Raw genomic sequence first — 16243 nt, 5'->3', positions numbered from 1 at the left:
GGAGCGGGGAGCGCCCCGGACCGGGCACACAGGTGCCGGAGGGCACGGGGAGCGGAGAGGGCGGCGGGCGGCCCGCTGGCACCGGAGGGGACCCGGCTCTCCCCCGCCGACCCGGCCCCGCGGGCACGGCCTTCGCGCCCCGCTCCGCACAGCGGCGCGGGGGAGGGCGATGCTGGGGTGATGGGGGGCCGCTGCAGGCTCTCGGGACCCGCCGCTCCTCCTCGGCCCCCTTCTGCTATCGGGCAACCCCAGCCATGCCCAAGAGGACAGGGCCAGTGCCGCTGTGTTACTGGGGGCGTCTCCCCCAAACAAAGCAGCGGCTCCCCGCCTTCTAGCAGCTCCACGGGAGGAGCGTCCTAAACTCTGCGGAGCCTCGGGTTCCGAGGCGGAGGGAGGACCGGGTCCCGCGTGTGCTCGGCAGCTGGGGTCAGGCTCAGGGCCCAGCCTCAGAAACCTAAAAAGGCACTGAGCGAGCGCGGGAGCGCGGCCTGCTGGGGAGGGGGCTGCAGGTCCGCCCGGCCCCGGCCCCCCGCCTAGGCCGGGATTGGCTGCAGCTAACGGTCTGCGCCCGCGGAGGGAGGGCAAGGCCTGTAGAAGGAAGTCATTGAGTGTAACCAGATTTGGAAGGTGTGTCTGCGCTGGGTGGGGGTGGGGAGGCACTCTCAGCTTGGGAGCCCAGAGGCCAAGGTTGGATCCTGCCTGACCGGAGCTTGCCCCGCCCCTCGCAGCCCTGCACGCTTCCTGCTGCCGGGGCCTCGGGGAGACCCGCACCCCCGTGGTGGCTCCTCGGAGACCTGCTGGGATCTGCAGGAACGCGTCCCTGGGGCTTCCACTCCGGGCCAGGTGCCTGCCCTGCCAGGCTGCCCGCAGACCGCTCCAGATCACTGAGTGTCTGTCTGCCCCCACTCCCCTCGGGGCACCTATAGGCCTCCTGAATTAGCAGCTGAGGTCAATCCGGGGCCCTTTGCCCTGTCCAGTCCCCTCTCTAGGCCTTACCTCCTCCTGCCCCAACACTGCCCCCTACCCCACCCGCCCTGGCCTGGAAATAGCCCTGCCTCCGTGACACAGCAGATGTCTCTGAGCTTTCCAGAAGGACAAGCCTGAGGACAGGGGTGGGGGAGGGGCCCGTGTGTGTGAGAGCGTGGGGGGGGGGGGTCAGAGAGGAGTCAGCCTGGGGCTGGCATCCCCCTGCACGCTGGGATTTGACAGACGAGCTGTCCCAGGTGGGGTCTCCAGGGAAGAGCCTGGAGCCTCACCATGACTTTATAGGAAACTGCAGTCCTCCCCTCCCCTCCCCTCCCCGCTGCAGGCCGCCGGCCCGCTCCAGGCCTCATCCTTCCGGAGCGCACCTCTCCCCTCCCCCATGGCGGTGCCTGGCTCGGCCCCTCCGCTCCACGGTGAAGGGGCCGGCTCAGAGTAGAGGGGGAAGAAGCAAAAACTGGTTTGGGGGCGGGAGGGAAGCGCCTTGGTTCCCACTGAGAGGAAGGGAACCGTCCCGGTTTGGGCCAAGTGGCTCACTCGCGCTGATGAGATAAGCTGTCAGCAATTCAGCTGCTGGGCCTGAGGCTGCGGGTGGAGGGGAGGGGGCACAGGCGGCAGGGGCTGCCCAAACCTGAATGTAAAGAGGGTCCCCCCCCAGGAGCCAGGGGCGGCTTCCTGCTTCCTCTGCTCCCTCTGTTCCCTTTCTTGGTGGTGAGGAGCTGTCCTGGGGGCCTCCTTTGTCTCAAGACTGAGACTGACCAGCCTCTGGGCACCTGGGAGGTGGGTCAAAGAGACCCCCCACTTCCCTGTCTAGGAGTGGGGTGGGAGCTGAAAAGTCCACCTGCAGGAGGGGCTATTCAGCAAGGACTGAAAGAGATGTGTGCCCATCTCACCCACTCACTCTCCCCCCTCCCCTGTCTCTGCCCCCCACCCCCCTCAGCCCCTCGGAACAAAGAGACCTATGAGGCAGCTCTGTCCTGCAGCTGTTCCCCAGTTGCTATTCCTTCTCCCTCAGCCAACAGCCAAGGGAGGGGTGGAGGGGACAGCAGCTGTCCCGGCACCTCCCTCGACCGGCCCTCTCTCCTCCCCCTCAGTTTGGGGCCTGGGGTGGTTTCAGGGACTGGCTGTGGGGCCCCTCCTACCCCTTTGGGGGTATCCGTAGCCAGGCATAGAAGTGGCGGCTCCACGGGGTGCAAGGGAGGAAGCCCGGCTTGAGCTGAGCTCCCCTCCTCTGCCTGGCCTCTGAGGAGGAGAGGGAAAGGAGGGTCATTTTTCCCAGCGTAGGGGTGTACCCACCCCTCTCCTGCCCCAAGGCTCAGTGGACCACTTGCTGTCTGGCCCACTGCCAGTTGCTGGGGAGAAACCTCTTCCTGCAGCAAATATGAATGATCTTCCCCCAACATATCCCCACCCCCAACCCGCGCAGCCTCCAGGCCTCCTTCCCAGGGATCTGGCTCCAATCTGCCAGAAGCACTTCTGTAAGCACCAACTTTGGAGGCTGTCGGGCCAGTGAGAGGCTGTGGGGCGCTGGGTGTCAAGACCATGAAAGAGCCATGGGCCTGTGTGTTGGAGAAGGGAGTGCATTGAAGCACCCACCGGGAGGCCGGGAGTGAGTGTGTCATGGAATCTGAAAGCTGCCAGACCATTGTGCTGCAGTGGAGCCAGGGGGAGAGGGGGCGGGCTGGGTTGCTGCTGGGGAAGGAAGGATGAATCAGTGAAAGGGTGGGGGAGCCTAGGGGGCCAGAGCCCTTGCCAGAAGGACAGAGAGGCTGAGATTCTTCCACTGGGGGCAGGTGGGGGTGGGGTGGGGATGCTGAGATTCCCCAGGCCCTTGATCTCTTAATTAAAGCTGTCCTCCCAAATCTAGAGAGGAGCAGGAAAAGATGTATAAGGGGCACCTCCAGCCCCACAAGGCTGAGTCTCCTACCCCCTCCCAACGTCTTAGAAGCTGTGCTCAGGGGAACGGATGGATTTCAGGCGAGGATCACCTTTTACAATGAAGCTGGTTTCCAAAGACCTATACTCGCGCCCCCCCCCCTCGCCCCCCGCCCCTCGCGCTCCTGGATATTTCTTCTGACTGCTAAAGGGGAACTAGGCCTCCCAAATCTTGGGGAACCAGCTCTGATCCATCTTATTCCTCAAAGGAGGGGATGGGTGGAGACTGTCAGCTTCTCAGACTTGCTTCCACATGGGGGACTTTCCCCCGGGCTCTTGTGAAATCCTACTGGCCCCAGCATTTGGTAACACGATTTCAAGCCTTAACAGAGGATGCACTGTACCCCTTCCCTCCTCCCAGAACTTCGTTCCAAAAGCCTTTTGTGGTCGTCAGAGGACGATTGGGTTGGACCCAGGTTGATCCTACTTCCCAACTTCAGTGTTTTCCATATTCATTCATTTATCCAGCATTTATTTAGACCCTACTATGTTCGAGACGCTGAGTGTAGAGAGACAAAATACCGTGTCCAGAGTGAAAGAAGCCAGACAGAAAAAGAGTGCATACTGCACGATTCCATTGGTATAACACTCTAGGTCCTAGAGTCTAGGAAATGCAAAGAGTCTGTAGTGACCAAGGGCAGATCAGTTGTTGCCTGGGAAGGGGGAACAAGGAAGGGCAGGAGGCGGGATCACAAAGGGAAGGGGGACGTGCAAAGGGATCACAAAGGAAACTTCAGGGAGCTGTGTCTATTATGGTGATGGCTTTATGGGTATATACATATTGTCAAAGCTTATCCAGATGTACTCTCTCATATGTGCAGTTTGTGGTATGTCAAGCATAGCTCTAAAAACGGTCTAAAAAATGAAACAAAACAAAGCACTGTCTGCCCTACAAAGACTTACATGCCAGACCACTGCATGGATGTCTGCAGCCTGATATGAGACCCACTCAAGTGACAGAGGCGAGATTACCTGCTGTGGGGACCCACTGGGAAGCAGCCTCATTTTGAAGGGAAAAGGGGAGGGGCAATAAAGGATAAAGGGGTGAGCTTCTGGGTGGAGCCTTGCAGGAGGGTGAGAATTTGGTAGGAGGCAGGGGAGGGAGGGCACTGTGGGGGCAGGGGGGTCTGGGCAGTGGTGGGTAGAGCCCTCCTGAGCCAGACTTGTCCCCTCCGCTCTGCAGACAGCAAGGCCATCGTGGATGGGAACCTGAAGCTGATCCTGGGGCTGATCTGGACGCTGATCCTGCACTACTCCATCTCCATGCCCATGTGGGAAGATGAGGATGATGAAGATGCCCGAAAGCAGACACCCAAACAGCGTTTGCTCGGCTGGATCCAGAACAAGGTGCCCCAGCTGCCCATCACCAACTTCAACCGTGACTGGCAGGACGGCAAAGCTCTGGGCGCCCTGGTGGACAACTGTGCTCCTGGTGAGTGGGCCCCATGACACACATGGATCCTTTAGCCTGGAAGGAGAGCTGGGACACGCTGGTGGTACTGAGGCCTGGGTGGTCAGAGTGCATGTCTCAGGGCTGGGGATCAGGACCACTGTGGGGCTTGCCCCCTTCTCTGGCTGAGAACCCGCTGGAGTCAGGCCTTTCCTGATGGGTATGCCAGATTCTGCAGTGGCAGGAAAAGGTTTAAACCCCTCATTTTATAGACAAGGACACTGAGGTCCAGAGAGGGCAAGTGACTTGTCCAGGATCACACAGCTTGTCTGTGGCAGAACTGATCCAGAGCCTAGAGCCCCAACTTCCTACTTGCCACATGGCACCATTTCTGCCGAGCTGAGAGAAAGGAAAGGTGTTGGGACTTGTAGCAAGAAGCCCAGGAGTTCATCCCAGAGAAGGCCCTTCTTTGTGAGATCCTGGGACAGCATGGAGAAGGGGCCGAGGCTGGCGTGGCCCTGCCCAGTGGCAGGTGACCCAGCCCTGGCCTGGTCAGGTGGGGGCAGCCAGGGCCCATGAGAAGACTGAGGCACCACAGCTGGAGCCCTGCCCCACGTGCAGCTCCCTTTCTGAGCTTCATCTCCTGAGAAGATAGGTCTTCTCCCCGAGGAAGCCATGGTCCCTTGGGGGAATCCTCCCCCAGCTTGGGGTCAGCTGGGGAGCAGGGGGTGGGAGACTGGGGCACCTGCAGCCTGGGAGGCCTTCCCAGCTGCGAAACCATTGCCCACAGCTGGTGCGGCTGCCAGCAGTGAGCTCAACTGTTCCGGCCAGGCACGGATTCCAGCCTCTGAGTTGGCCCCTCCCCACTAGTGAGCCTCCCCCCCCCTCTAGGTCTAGCCTAGATTAGCACCCCCTAACCCCTGTACCCCTTCACAGGACTGGCAGGAGGGCAAAGGGTGACCTGGGGCTGCCTTAGCATTCCTTTTGTTAGAAAAGCTGGGTTCTGGGTGAACATAGAGGAGAACTCATCCCCTCCCAGCAGGCTCTTCCATGCCTCAACTTCCCCAAGTGAGCAGTTAGGAAGGAGAGGCGGTCTTATGCCCTATGGCTGATGTGGGGAGTGCTCGGAGACCTAGGACTTCAGGGCAGCTGTGAGGGGACCTTTTAGGGCACAGGTCAGAGGCTGACCTCCTCTGTCCACCCCTGAGGCAGAATGAGGTGGAGGGGCCTGGGAGAGGTGCCCTTACAGGGGTTTGGTGTTCAGGGTCTGCACAGGAGCCTGGACAGGCAGGAGGCTGGCTGGCAGGGCTGGTGCCAGGCTGCGTCAGCCAGGATAGAAAGGCCTCATTGTTGGTGCTAGGAGAGGCTGCCTGCCTCTAAACAGCGATGGGCATCCCAGCCGATGGGCCATAACGTGGGGGGTCAGCAGGAACCTGACTGGTGGGAGGGGGTGTGAATCTACAGCCCGTGAGCGTGTTGGTGAGCACATGTTGTGCCTCTGGCTGACCACTCCCCCCTCATCATTGTCGCTCTCCACCATCTCTGCAGGCCTCTGTCCTGACTGGGCGGCCTGGGACCCCAACCAGCCTGTGCAGAACGCCCGGGAGGCCATGCAGCAGGCGGACGACTGGCTCGGGGTGCCCCAGGTACACTCGCAGTTTGGGTCTGGGAAGAGGAGAGGGACAGGAGGACCAAGGGTGCAGGTTGGGTGTGCAAGGATAGCTGGTCAGGATGTGGATGAAAACCAGGTTGCCAGGTAAGGAGGGCACCCTGTAATCCGTTCCTTCCTGTGGCAGGTGATTGCCCCTGAGGAGATTGTGGACCCCAACGTGGATGAGCATTCTGTCATGACCTACCTATCCCAGTTCCCCAAGGCCAAGCTCAAACCTGGCGCCCCCGTTCGCTCCAAGCAGCTGTACCCCAAGAAGGCCATCGCCTATGGGCCTGGTATGTGTTGAGCCCCCAGCAGCCCTCCCTGGTCAGCTGGGTGCCTGCTAGGGTGGCTCTCCCTAAGTAACCTGCCTCTGCCTTTCCCCCTCAGGCATCGAGCCCCAGGGCAACACCGTGCTGCAGCCCGCCCACTTCACCGTGCAGACGGTGGATGCCGGCCTGGGCGAGGTGCTGGTCTACATTGAGGACCCCGAGGGCCACACTGAGGAGGTATGGAGAGGCCACGGGGAGAAAGGGGTTAGTGTGACATTGGAACCAGAGTCCACAGGCCAGCAACAGGAATGGCCTGGAGGCGGCTGCCAGAGCCACCCACCATGCTGGAGTGGGGAAGCTTCACCATGGGAGCCCCCAGGCACTGTGGGGCCAGGAGGGGCTACAGCCACCGTGACTTCCTATCTGTTCCCTTCCCCATAGGCCAAGGTGGTTCCCAACAATGACAAGGACCGCACCTACGCTGTCTCCTATGTGCCCAAGGTCGCTGGGTTGCACAAGGTATCTCCCTCCCCCAGCCCTCTCCTCGCTCCGCATTCCATTCCTATCCTGGGCTCTGGCTGAGTGGACCCCCCTCTCAGATCACAGCCCACCCCCGTCACCCCTCTCAGATCTGCTCTCCCCTAGAAGCTAACCTTTGACCCCTGACCCCTAGGTGACCGTGCTCTTTGCTGGCCAGAATATTGAACGCAGCCCCTTTGAGGTGAATGTGGGCATGGCCTTGGGGGATGCCAATAAGGTGTCAGCCCGTGGCCCTGGCCTGGAGCCTGTGGGCAATGTAGCCAACAAACCCACCTACTTTGACATCTACACTGCGGGTAAGGGCCGGCCTCAGGGGGTGTCAGGAGGGCCCCTGACTGTGGGTGTGGGTGAGGGACTAGGGCAGGGTGCCAGCCAGGAGGTACATGGTCTCCGGGTGAGGGGGCCTCAAGCAGCTGGTCTGTTCAGGGTGGGGCTGACAGCCTTTGTCCGTGGCAGGGGCTGGCACTGGCGATGTTGCTGTGGTGATCGTGGACCCGCAGGGCCGGCGAGACACCGTGGAGGTGGCCCTGGAGGACAAGGGCGACAGCACGTTCCGCTGCACATACAGGCCTGTGATGGAGGGGCCGCACATGGTGCATGTGGCCTTCGCTGGTGCCCCCATCACCCGCAGTCCTTTCCCCGTCCATGTGGCAGAAGGTAAAGGCCCTTCACCTGCTCCCACAATCACCTCACTGAGGCCAGGACATAGAATTGTCACCAAATTCTCGGTCTGAGGATTTATGGGAAATGGAGCGCTAAATCCAGGGGTTGGTGGGGAGCCGGCTGAAGGCTTCAGAAGGGCAGAAGGAGCAGCCAGGGGCAGGGCTCCGGCAAGATCGCACGCTGATCACCTCTCTAATCCCTATCCCCGGGAAGACCATAGGGAAAGATTACGGGGGAAGCCACAGGGCCACATGGTCGGGGCAAATATACACCCGGCCCTCAGGAGGTGACTCCCCCACTTGGTTCTCTCCCTGCCACTCAGAGCCCTTGCCCCTGCTCACCCTCTCCGTGCCCATCATCTACCAGGCCCTGAGAGTGGCGCTGTGTTAGTACCCTAGCAGAGGCGGGGCCAGGCTGGCCCTAGCTGACTGGCCTTGCCTGTGCTGGGTGGCATGGCCCAGGTGACATGGAATCCCCCCGTTCGGTGGCATTCTGCACAGGCCCCAGGTTCCACGCTATTGCCCGTGTTCTGTGGCAGATCTAGTGTCTTTGCCACTTGCCTGATGATTTCTGTGATAGGACCTATCCTGTTGCAGGTTCCATGCCATTGTATGTGTTCCGTGGCGGGCTGAGATCACCATGCTTTAGCTTCTGTGTTCAGTAGCAAGGCCTGGTTCATTGCCATGGCAGTGTTCTGTGGCAGGCTTCACGTTACATGGAATGCATTATCTCTTGTTCCGTGGTATTGCTGAGTGTTCTGTGGCATGACTTTGTTTCTAAAGCTGCTCTGATGGCTCTAGGTCAGTGGTCAGCAAACGCATTAGTCAATAGAGCCAAATATCAACAGTACAATGATTGAAATTTCTTTTGAGAGCCAAATTTTTTAAACTTAAACTATATAGGTAGGTACATTGTTATTAACTTAATTAGGGTACTCCTAAGGCTTAGGAAGAGCCACACTCAAGGGGCCAAAGAGCCTCATGTGGCTCACAAGCCGCAGTTTGCCGACCACGGCTCTAGGTGGATGGCCTTAGAGTAGGTGAAGGGCCTTTCCCTCTCTCTCTTCGCCCCACTCTCTGCCCAGGCTCTGCCATGCCTTTGTCCCAAGCAGCGCTGACTACGAGCCCAGCAGGAATGGTTTCTTATAATGGGCCTGTGGCTGCTCCTTGCCCAGCGTGGCTCCTAGCAGCCCCAATTGTATTGGGGACACCAGGGAGCACTGGGGAAGGCTTGCATGGGGCAATGGACTTGTGAGGGGGTCAGAAGTACTGTAAAGTGAGGGGTGAGCGGTGTGGGGCTGAGTTTCTGTCCAGGACCCCTCAGCGCCCCAACCTCCCCACTCCTTTTCCCTAGCTTGTAACCCCAATGCCTGCCGTGCCTCCGGGCGGGGTCTGCAGCCCAAGGGCGTGCGTGTGAAAGAGGTGGCTGACTTCAAGGTGTTCACCAAGGGCGCCGGCAGTGGAGAGCTCAAAGTCACAGTCAAGGGGCCAAGTGAGTGCCAGGGCCCAGGGCTGGAGGGGTGGGGGCAACAGGGATGGAGGTGGCAGGGCTGGGGGGCAGGGAGGAATGTGGCCAGTGGCTCTTACTCCCTGAGAGCCTTGAGAGTCAGTACCACACCCCCCTGGAGAGACTTCAAAGAGACCCTGACCTGAGACACTGTGAGACCTCAGGCACACTGTCTCCTCTCTGCCTCAGTTTCCCAGCCTGCCCCTGGGAATGGTCCTCTCCTCTGTAGGTGTTGCTGAGGGCTGTGGTGCACAGGGATGACGTGGTTCCTGGCCAGCATGCGGCTTTGCCCATGTAGCAATGCCCTCAAGCAGGGCCTGGGTCCCAAGGGCTCCTCTAGGGGGTTGAGGAACTGGAGCTCACACACCATTGATTCCCGCTTCCCTCCTGACCTCAGAGGGCACAGAGGAGCCCGTGAAGGTGCGGGAGGCTGGAGATGGTGTGTTCGAGTGCGAGTACTACCCTGTGGTGCCTGGGAAGTATGTGGTGACCATTACATGGGGCGGCTATGCCATCCCCCGCAGGTAAGCACCTGTGCCCCTGCCTTCCTGTCTGGGTCCTCACAGATGGAGGAGGGAGCCGGCTGCCTGGGGCTCTGAGGGAACAGAGCAGGGGTAGCTCTGCCAGGTACTTCCCAGTATTGACACCGGCTCCCCCTCCCCCCAGCCCCTTTGAGGTACAGGTGAGCCCAGAGGCAGGAGCGCAGAAGGTACGGGCCTGGGGTCCCGGTTTGGAAACTGGCCAAGTGGGCAAGTCAGCTGACTTTGTGGTGGAAGCCATTGGCACGGAGGTGGGGACATTGGGTAAGTGACGGTGGGGAACGCTGGGGAGTGCTGGGATGAGACAAGGAGATGGACATGGGGACAACTGGCGAGGGGTTGCTGGGGGAACAACAGGGTGTCCAAGCTGCCTCTAGCGCCCTCTGACCCTCCCCACCTCGCACCCAGGCTTCTCCATTGAGGGACCCTCGCAGGCCAAAATCGAATGTGATGACAAGGGAGATGGCTCCTGTGACGTGCGGTACTGGCCCACGGAGCCTGGGGAGTACGCTGTGCATGTCATCTGTGACGACGAGGACATCCGAGACTCGCCCTTCATTGCCCACATCCAGCCAGCCCCACCTGACTGCTTCCCAGACAAGGTCTGGTCCCATCTTCTGTACACCAGCCTGGGATGGGATGATCAGGTCCCCCTCCATTCCCCAACCCAACCCTCTTCTCCCCCCTGCTTAGGTGAAGGCCTTTGGACCCGGCCTAGAGCCCACTGGCTGCATCGTGGACAAGCCCGCAGAGTTCACCATCGATGCCCGCGCCGCTGGCAAGGGCGACCTGAAACTCTATGCCCAGGTGGGACATTGCCCATTCTCACTGCCCCCCACTGCTCCGGGCAGGGACCTGGGAGGGTGGGGGCAGGGGAGAGGCAGGGGCCTCCAGGCATCACAAGGCTGATTCTTACTGGTGCATTAGAACTATGAAAAATTTAAAATTTTGTGTTTTCTTACTAATAATCTTTAAAAACACACTTTATAAAAAACATATTTTTTACTAATAATTTGCAATTAAAGGTGATTTAATAGAACAAGACATTAGTTTCCCAAGTGCATTGACCCCTAGAGGTTAAGGAACATATTCTTGGGTCCAGGAGGATGATTCTTCTTTAAAAGGCTCATTATTCGATTTTTGGAACATTGATTTAGCCCAGGCTCTCCCCTGCCAACACATTTCAGAGATGTAGGCTGGGAGACCAGGCCACACAGATGGCCAAAAGCCTGTCTCCTGGGTGCACTGTGGCCTCCAGAGCATGTGGTGCTAAGTCATGTGGCCTGAGGACTGGGCTGGGGAAAGTGCCTGTGAGTGTGTTAGCTGTGGGCAAGGAGGACCCACGGCCGGCAGCCAGCAGAGGGCAGCGGTGCTCTGAGGAGGCCTGAGCCCTCCCAACCTTGCTTGGTGATACCCACAGGACGCAGAGGGCTGCCCCATTGACATCAAGGTCATCCCCAATGGCGATGGCACCTTCCGCTGCTCCTATGTGCCCACCAAGCCCATTAAGCACACGATCATCGTTTCCTGGGGAGGCGTCAACGTGCCCAAGAGCCCCTTCCGGGTATGTCATCGTCCTGCGCTGCCCACTGCCAGGGGCCCCAGAGGGAGTGGAGCCCCGTGAAGATGTTTTCTGTCCCTGGGCCCTGTCACTGCCCCCACCCTCCTCAAGTCCCCCTCAAAGATGCTAAGAGGCTGGGGAGGGTGGTGCTGGGGAAAGGGATGGGCCTTGAGGAAGGGCACTGTGCTGAGCTCTAACCCCTCCCTACAGGTAAATGTGGGAGAGGGCAGCCACCCTGAGCGGGTGAAGGTGTATGGCCCTGGCGTGGAGAAGACGGGTCTCAAGGCCAACGAGCCCACCTACTTCACTGTGGACTGCAGCGAGGCAGGGCAAGGTTCGCCCAGGCTGGGAATGGGAGTGGGGGTGGGGCCCGGGCAGGGTCTGGGCTGGCAAGGCTAGTGCTCTGGCTGGAGCCCTGTGGGACCTGTAATGTGGGGGAGATTGTAGAGTGCCCCTCTCATGGCCTGGTGCCTGCCTTCTCCCAGGCGACGTGAGCATTGGCATCAAGTGCGCCCCCGGCGTAGTGGGCCCCGCAGAGGCTGACATCGACTTTGACATCATCAAGAACGATAATGACACCTTCACAGTCAAGTACACGCCCCCAGGAGCCGGCCGATACACCATCATGGTGCTCTTTGCCAACCAGGTACACCACCCTCAGTTTGGGGCAGTCATCCGCGACCTGTACCCTGCCCCCCGGTCTAAGCGGGCAGCTTGAGATGCTGTCGTTGGGGACAGGGGGTGGGGGACAATTCCACAGTCACTGATTGAGCTTTACCTGTGTATGGGCAGTGTGCCTCGGAGGAGACACGGGGGCTGTTTCAGAGGCTGCTGTTGTCCACCCTGACCAAGCCTTTTCTTCATCCAGGAGATCCCTGCCAGCCCCTTCCACATCAAGGTGGATCCGTCCCATGATGCCAGCAAGGTCAAGGCAGAGGGCCCTGGGCTGAACCGCACAGGTGGGTGCCTGGGCAGGGACTGGGTCCGGCTGGCTGCGGTTGGGGTTGGGTGTCCTCCAGGCCCTCACCACCGTCTTGGGGTGGGCTCTCCAGGTGTGGAAGTTGGGAAGCCCACTCACTTCACGGTGCTGACCAAGGGAGCGGGCAAGGCCAAGCTGGACGTGCACTTCGCGGGGGCTGCCAAGGGTGAGGCTGTGCGGGACTTTGAAATCATTGACAACCACGACTACTCCTACACCGTCAAGTACACGGCCATCCAGCAGGTATGCCCCACCCTCTCCCCTGCCCTGCCCCTCCTGGCTGATGAGGACCTGGGTTCCCTTCCTCTAAAGTAATAGGGCTGGTTCTGGATCTTGGCCCCTTTCCTGCCTCCCATCCCTTGTTGCTATGGATTTCCGAGCCTCAAGTCCACATCTGCCAAGAGCATGTTGCCAGGCTATGTCTAAGCCACCAAGTTCTGACCCCCTGTTGTACCCAACAGGGCAACATGGCAGTGACAGTGACCTATGGAGGGGACCCTGTCCCCAAGAGCCCCTTTGTGGTGAATGTGGCGCCCCCACTGGACCTAAGCAAAGTCAAGGTTCAAGGCCTTAACAGCAGTAAGTGGGGCAAGAGATGCCCTGGGAGTGAGGGGTGTTGGGAGGATGGGCTGGAGTTTCCGCTCACGGTGACCCTTGCCCTCTATGCAGAGGTGGCTGTCGGGCAAGAACAGGCATTCTCCGTGAACACACGAGGGGCTGGCGGTCAGGGCCAGCTGGATGTAAAGATGACCTCACCCTCCCGACGACCCATCCCCTGCAAGCTGGAGCCCGGGGGTGGAGCGGAAGCCCAGGCCGTGCGCTACATGCCCCCCGAGGAGGGGCCCTACAAGGTGGACATCACCTATGACGGTCACCCGGTGCCTGGCAGCCCCTTTGCTGTGGAGGGTGTCTTGCCCCCTGACCCCTCCAAGGTAAGGAGATAAAGGCTGATTGGAACTGGGAGTTGGGAGCTTGTAGGGAAGACAGGTGAGTCATAGGGGCAGAAGCTGGAGGGGCTTATGTCCTGGAGTGGGCACAGGCAAGGACCCAAGTCAAGGTGATCTCCCACCCCAGGACCTGCCTTTGAGAGAGCTTAGTTATTAAGAGCCTGGCCTTGGGTCAGACCTGGGCTTGAGTCCCAGGTCCAGTAACTGGGACAAATGATTTCATCTCTCTGCCTGTTTCCTTGCCTGGAAGTCTTATAAGGACTCAGTCTGTAGTGGCTGCTACGGTTGAAGGTGGGTGGGAGCTGTGGATGGTAGGCACGGGAGAGCCAGGGGTAGGGAGCCCACATACTTGCTCCTCTCCCTAGGTTTGTGCTTATGGCCCTGGTCTCAAGGGCGGACTGGTGGGCACCCCAGCGCCATTCTCCATCGACACCAAGGGGGCTGGCACAGGTGGCCTGGGGCTGACCGTGGAGGGCCCTTGCGAAGCCAAGATCGAGTGCCAGGACAACGGTGATGGCTCATGTGCTGTCAGCTACCTGCCCACGGAGCCAGGCGAGTATACCATCAACATCCTGTTTGCCGAAGCCCACATCCCCGGTTCGCCCTTCAAGGCCACCATCCAGCCGGTGTTTGACCCGAGCAAGGTGCGGGCCAGTGGGCCCGGCCTGGAGCGTGGCAAGGCTGGCGAGGCGGCCACCTTCACTGTGGACTGCTCCGAGGCGGGCGAGGCTGAACTGACCATCGAGATCCTGTCGGACGCTGGCGTCAAGGCCGAGGTGCTGATCCACAACAATGCCGATGGCACCTACCACATCACCTACAGCCCCGCCTTCCCCGGCACCTACACCATCACCATCAAGTACGGCGGGCACCCGGTCCCCAAATTCCCCACCCGCGTCCACGTGCAGCCCGCTGTTGACACCAGTGGAATCAAGGTCTCGGGGCCTGGAGTGGAGCCGCATGGTGAGTGAGACAGAGGAGCCAGGAGCAGGTTAAGTCACTAGTCAGAGAGCCGGGGAGTCGGGGAAGCAGGGCTGAGGGCTTTAGGGGCCAATGTGGGCTAAAGAGAGGGCTTTAGGTCAGCCGGAGTCCTTAGGGTTCAGACACCCCAGAGAAGGAGCCCAGGGCAAGGGCAGGGCAGGGAGCTTTGCCTCTGCTCTTGTGACAAATTGCATCTGCCTGTGGGCATTTTTCTGGGGAAGGATCCTCAACTTTCATCAGCTGACGGGGACCCTGATCTGAGAAGGCTAAGCACCCTCCTCTAGGGGGCACAAAAGGATGCTTTGGGGCAGAGATGACCAGAGTCAGGAGATAGCTCAGTGAATGTGTTACCACCTGCTGGGGGCTAACCCCTGGGCTAGGTGTGAGGGGCAGGTGCAGAAGGATGTAAGACTGAGACCTGTTCTCATGGGACCCACAGCCTGGGGGCTGACTGATGTGAACAGAATGTGAACAGAATGTATGGAGACAGGAGGGAAGACAGGGGCTATGGGAGACAAGGCCTGGAGCTCACAGGGACAGAGGCCGGCCGGGAAGGAGCAGCCTCGGAGTTGAGGAGGGGTAGGGGTTAGCTGCTATGTGAAGGCTGCCCCCACTCACACTGAGCTCTTCTCTCCTGGGACCAGGTGTCCTGCGTGAGGTGACCACCGAGTTCACTGTGGACGCAAGATCCCTAACAGCCACGGGTGGGAACCACGTGACGGCTCGAGTGCTCAATCCCTCGGGCGCTAAGACGGACACTTATGTGACGGACAACGGGGATGGCACCTACCGGGTGCAGTACACAGCCTACGAAGAGGGTGAGGGGCCCGGCTGCGCGGGCTGGCGGGGAGCTGACCCAGCATTCCCTGGGCGGTGGGGTGTGGGGCGGCCCACCCTGACCCAGTCCGTGTGGCCGCTTCCAGGTGTGCACTTGGTGGAGGTGCTGTACGATGAGGTAGCTGTGCCCAAGAGCCCCTTCCGAGTGGGCGTGGCTGAGGGCTGTGACCCGACCCGAGTCCGGGCCTTTGGACCAGGCTTGGAGGGTGGCTTGGTCAACAAAGCCAATCACTTCACTGTGGAAACCAGGTATCGTCCCCATTTCCTAACTGTGCCCCTGATGCTGTGGCTGCCCTGATCCCAGCCACTTGTCCGCCCCCTTTGTCCTCTGTGGGTGCCTCAGCACCCCCACCCCCCATCAAGGGTGACCCAGGAACAAACCTCCCCCAGCGTCCAGGTCAGCTGGGCCCCGTGGCCTGCTCTCCTGCCCCCCGCCCCCACCCACCCTGCTCCTCCATCCCCACTCGCTGGTTCCAGTGGTGTTGATGGGGGTGTCGTCTCGCAGGGGAGCCGGCACCGGTGGCCTAGGCCTGGCCATCGAGGGCCCCTCAGAAGCCAAGATGTCCTGCAAGGACAACAAGGACGGTAGCTGCACAGTGGAGTACATCCCCTTCACGCCCGGAGACTACGACGTCAACATCACCTTCGGGGGACGGCCCATCCCAGGTGAGCAGCGAGGGCGGGCGGTGCTCGTGGAGGGAGAGGGACGCCCGCGCCCTGGGTGGGAAATGGAAGGAAGTCGTGTGCAGATTCACCCCTAGAGCAGGATGGCTGGGAGCCCAGCTCACGCGGACTGGGCAGGCACGGGCGCTGGGGCATTACCCAGAGGCAGGGTGGAGGGTGCTGTTGATGAAACCACCCCTTCAGCTCATTCCCAGGCGCCACTGGCATCCTGGCCCTGAGCCTGGAGCACCAGGCTTCGTGGGTTCGGTCACAGACACAGTCCGGGCCACCCTCACTGGCTTAGTGAGGACAGCCTTGTGCCCTCGCCCTCTGTCTGTCTGTGAGGCCAAGAACCCCTGCTCTCCTGTGGGCCGAGCTGCTCGAGTGGGTCATGGCTTCAGTCATTGCAGAGCTTGGGTCTGCTGAAATTGGACACATTTTCCCCCTTATCTGATTTCACAGTAAAAAACGGAATGTCTTTTTAAAACATCCCATTTTTTTTTTTTTTTTTTTTTAAATGTATTTTATTGATTTTTTACAGAGAGGAAGGGAGAGAGATAGAGAGTTAGAAACATCGATGAGAGAGAAACATCGATCAGCTGCCTCCTGCACATCTCCTACTGGGGATATGCCCGCAACCCAGGTACATGCCCTTGACCGGAATCGAACCTGGGACCTTTCAGTCTGCAGGCCGATGCTCTATCCACTGAGCCAAACCGGTTTCGGCAAAACATCCCATTTTTAACATTTTATTCATTTAGGAGGGTCTTCTTTCAGCCTGTGGCCCAAGTGAGTGAG

The 16243-nt window shown here is 59.9% G+C and overlaps 1 protein-coding gene across 2 annotated transcripts in view; it reads left to right on the top strand.

The window, feature by feature from the left end:
- The window catches only part of FLNC (filamin C), a 28150-nt gene that overhangs the window by 668 nt on the left and 11239 nt on the right, over window positions 1–16243 (top strand). For both annotated transcript variants that reach the window (XM_036328759.1, XM_036328760.1), the window contains exons 2-24: window positions 4100–4348; window positions 5855–5952; window positions 6103–6253; window positions 6348–6466; window positions 6671–6748; window positions 6903–7065; window positions 7226–7426; window positions 8786–8923; window positions 9336–9462; window positions 9605–9741; window positions 9886–10079; window positions 10171–10284; window positions 10898–11041; window positions 11249–11372; window positions 11524–11684; window positions 11907–11997; window positions 12091–12260; window positions 12479–12596; window positions 12687–12949; window positions 13330–13927; window positions 14590–14763; window positions 14869–15031; window positions 15288–15448. In XM_036328759.1, coding sequence (XP_036184652.1) covers window positions 4100–4348; window positions 5855–5952; window positions 6103–6253; window positions 6348–6466; window positions 6671–6748; window positions 6903–7065; window positions 7226–7426; window positions 8786–8923; window positions 9336–9462; window positions 9605–9741; window positions 9886–10079; window positions 10171–10284; window positions 10898–11041; window positions 11249–11372; window positions 11524–11684; window positions 11907–11997; window positions 12091–12260; window positions 12479–12596; window positions 12687–12949; window positions 13330–13927; window positions 14590–14763; window positions 14869–15031; window positions 15288–15448 — 3936 coding nt within the window. The remainder of the gene's footprint in view (window positions 1–4099; window positions 4349–5854; window positions 5953–6102; window positions 6254–6347; window positions 6467–6670; window positions 6749–6902; window positions 7066–7225; window positions 7427–8785; window positions 8924–9335; window positions 9463–9604; window positions 9742–9885; window positions 10080–10170; window positions 10285–10897; window positions 11042–11248; window positions 11373–11523; window positions 11685–11906; window positions 11998–12090; window positions 12261–12478; window positions 12597–12686; window positions 12950–13329; window positions 13928–14589; window positions 14764–14868; window positions 15032–15287; window positions 15449–16243) is intronic.

This window comes from Myotis myotis, unplaced genomic scaffold (assembly GCF_014108235.1).
Source record: "Myotis myotis isolate mMyoMyo1 unplaced genomic scaffold, mMyoMyo1.p scaffold_m19_p_11, whole genome shotgun sequence".
Taxonomy (NCBI): domain Eukaryota; kingdom Metazoa; phylum Chordata; class Mammalia; order Chiroptera; family Vespertilionidae; genus Myotis; species Myotis myotis.
This window is presented reverse-complemented; position numbering and strand designations above follow the sequence as displayed.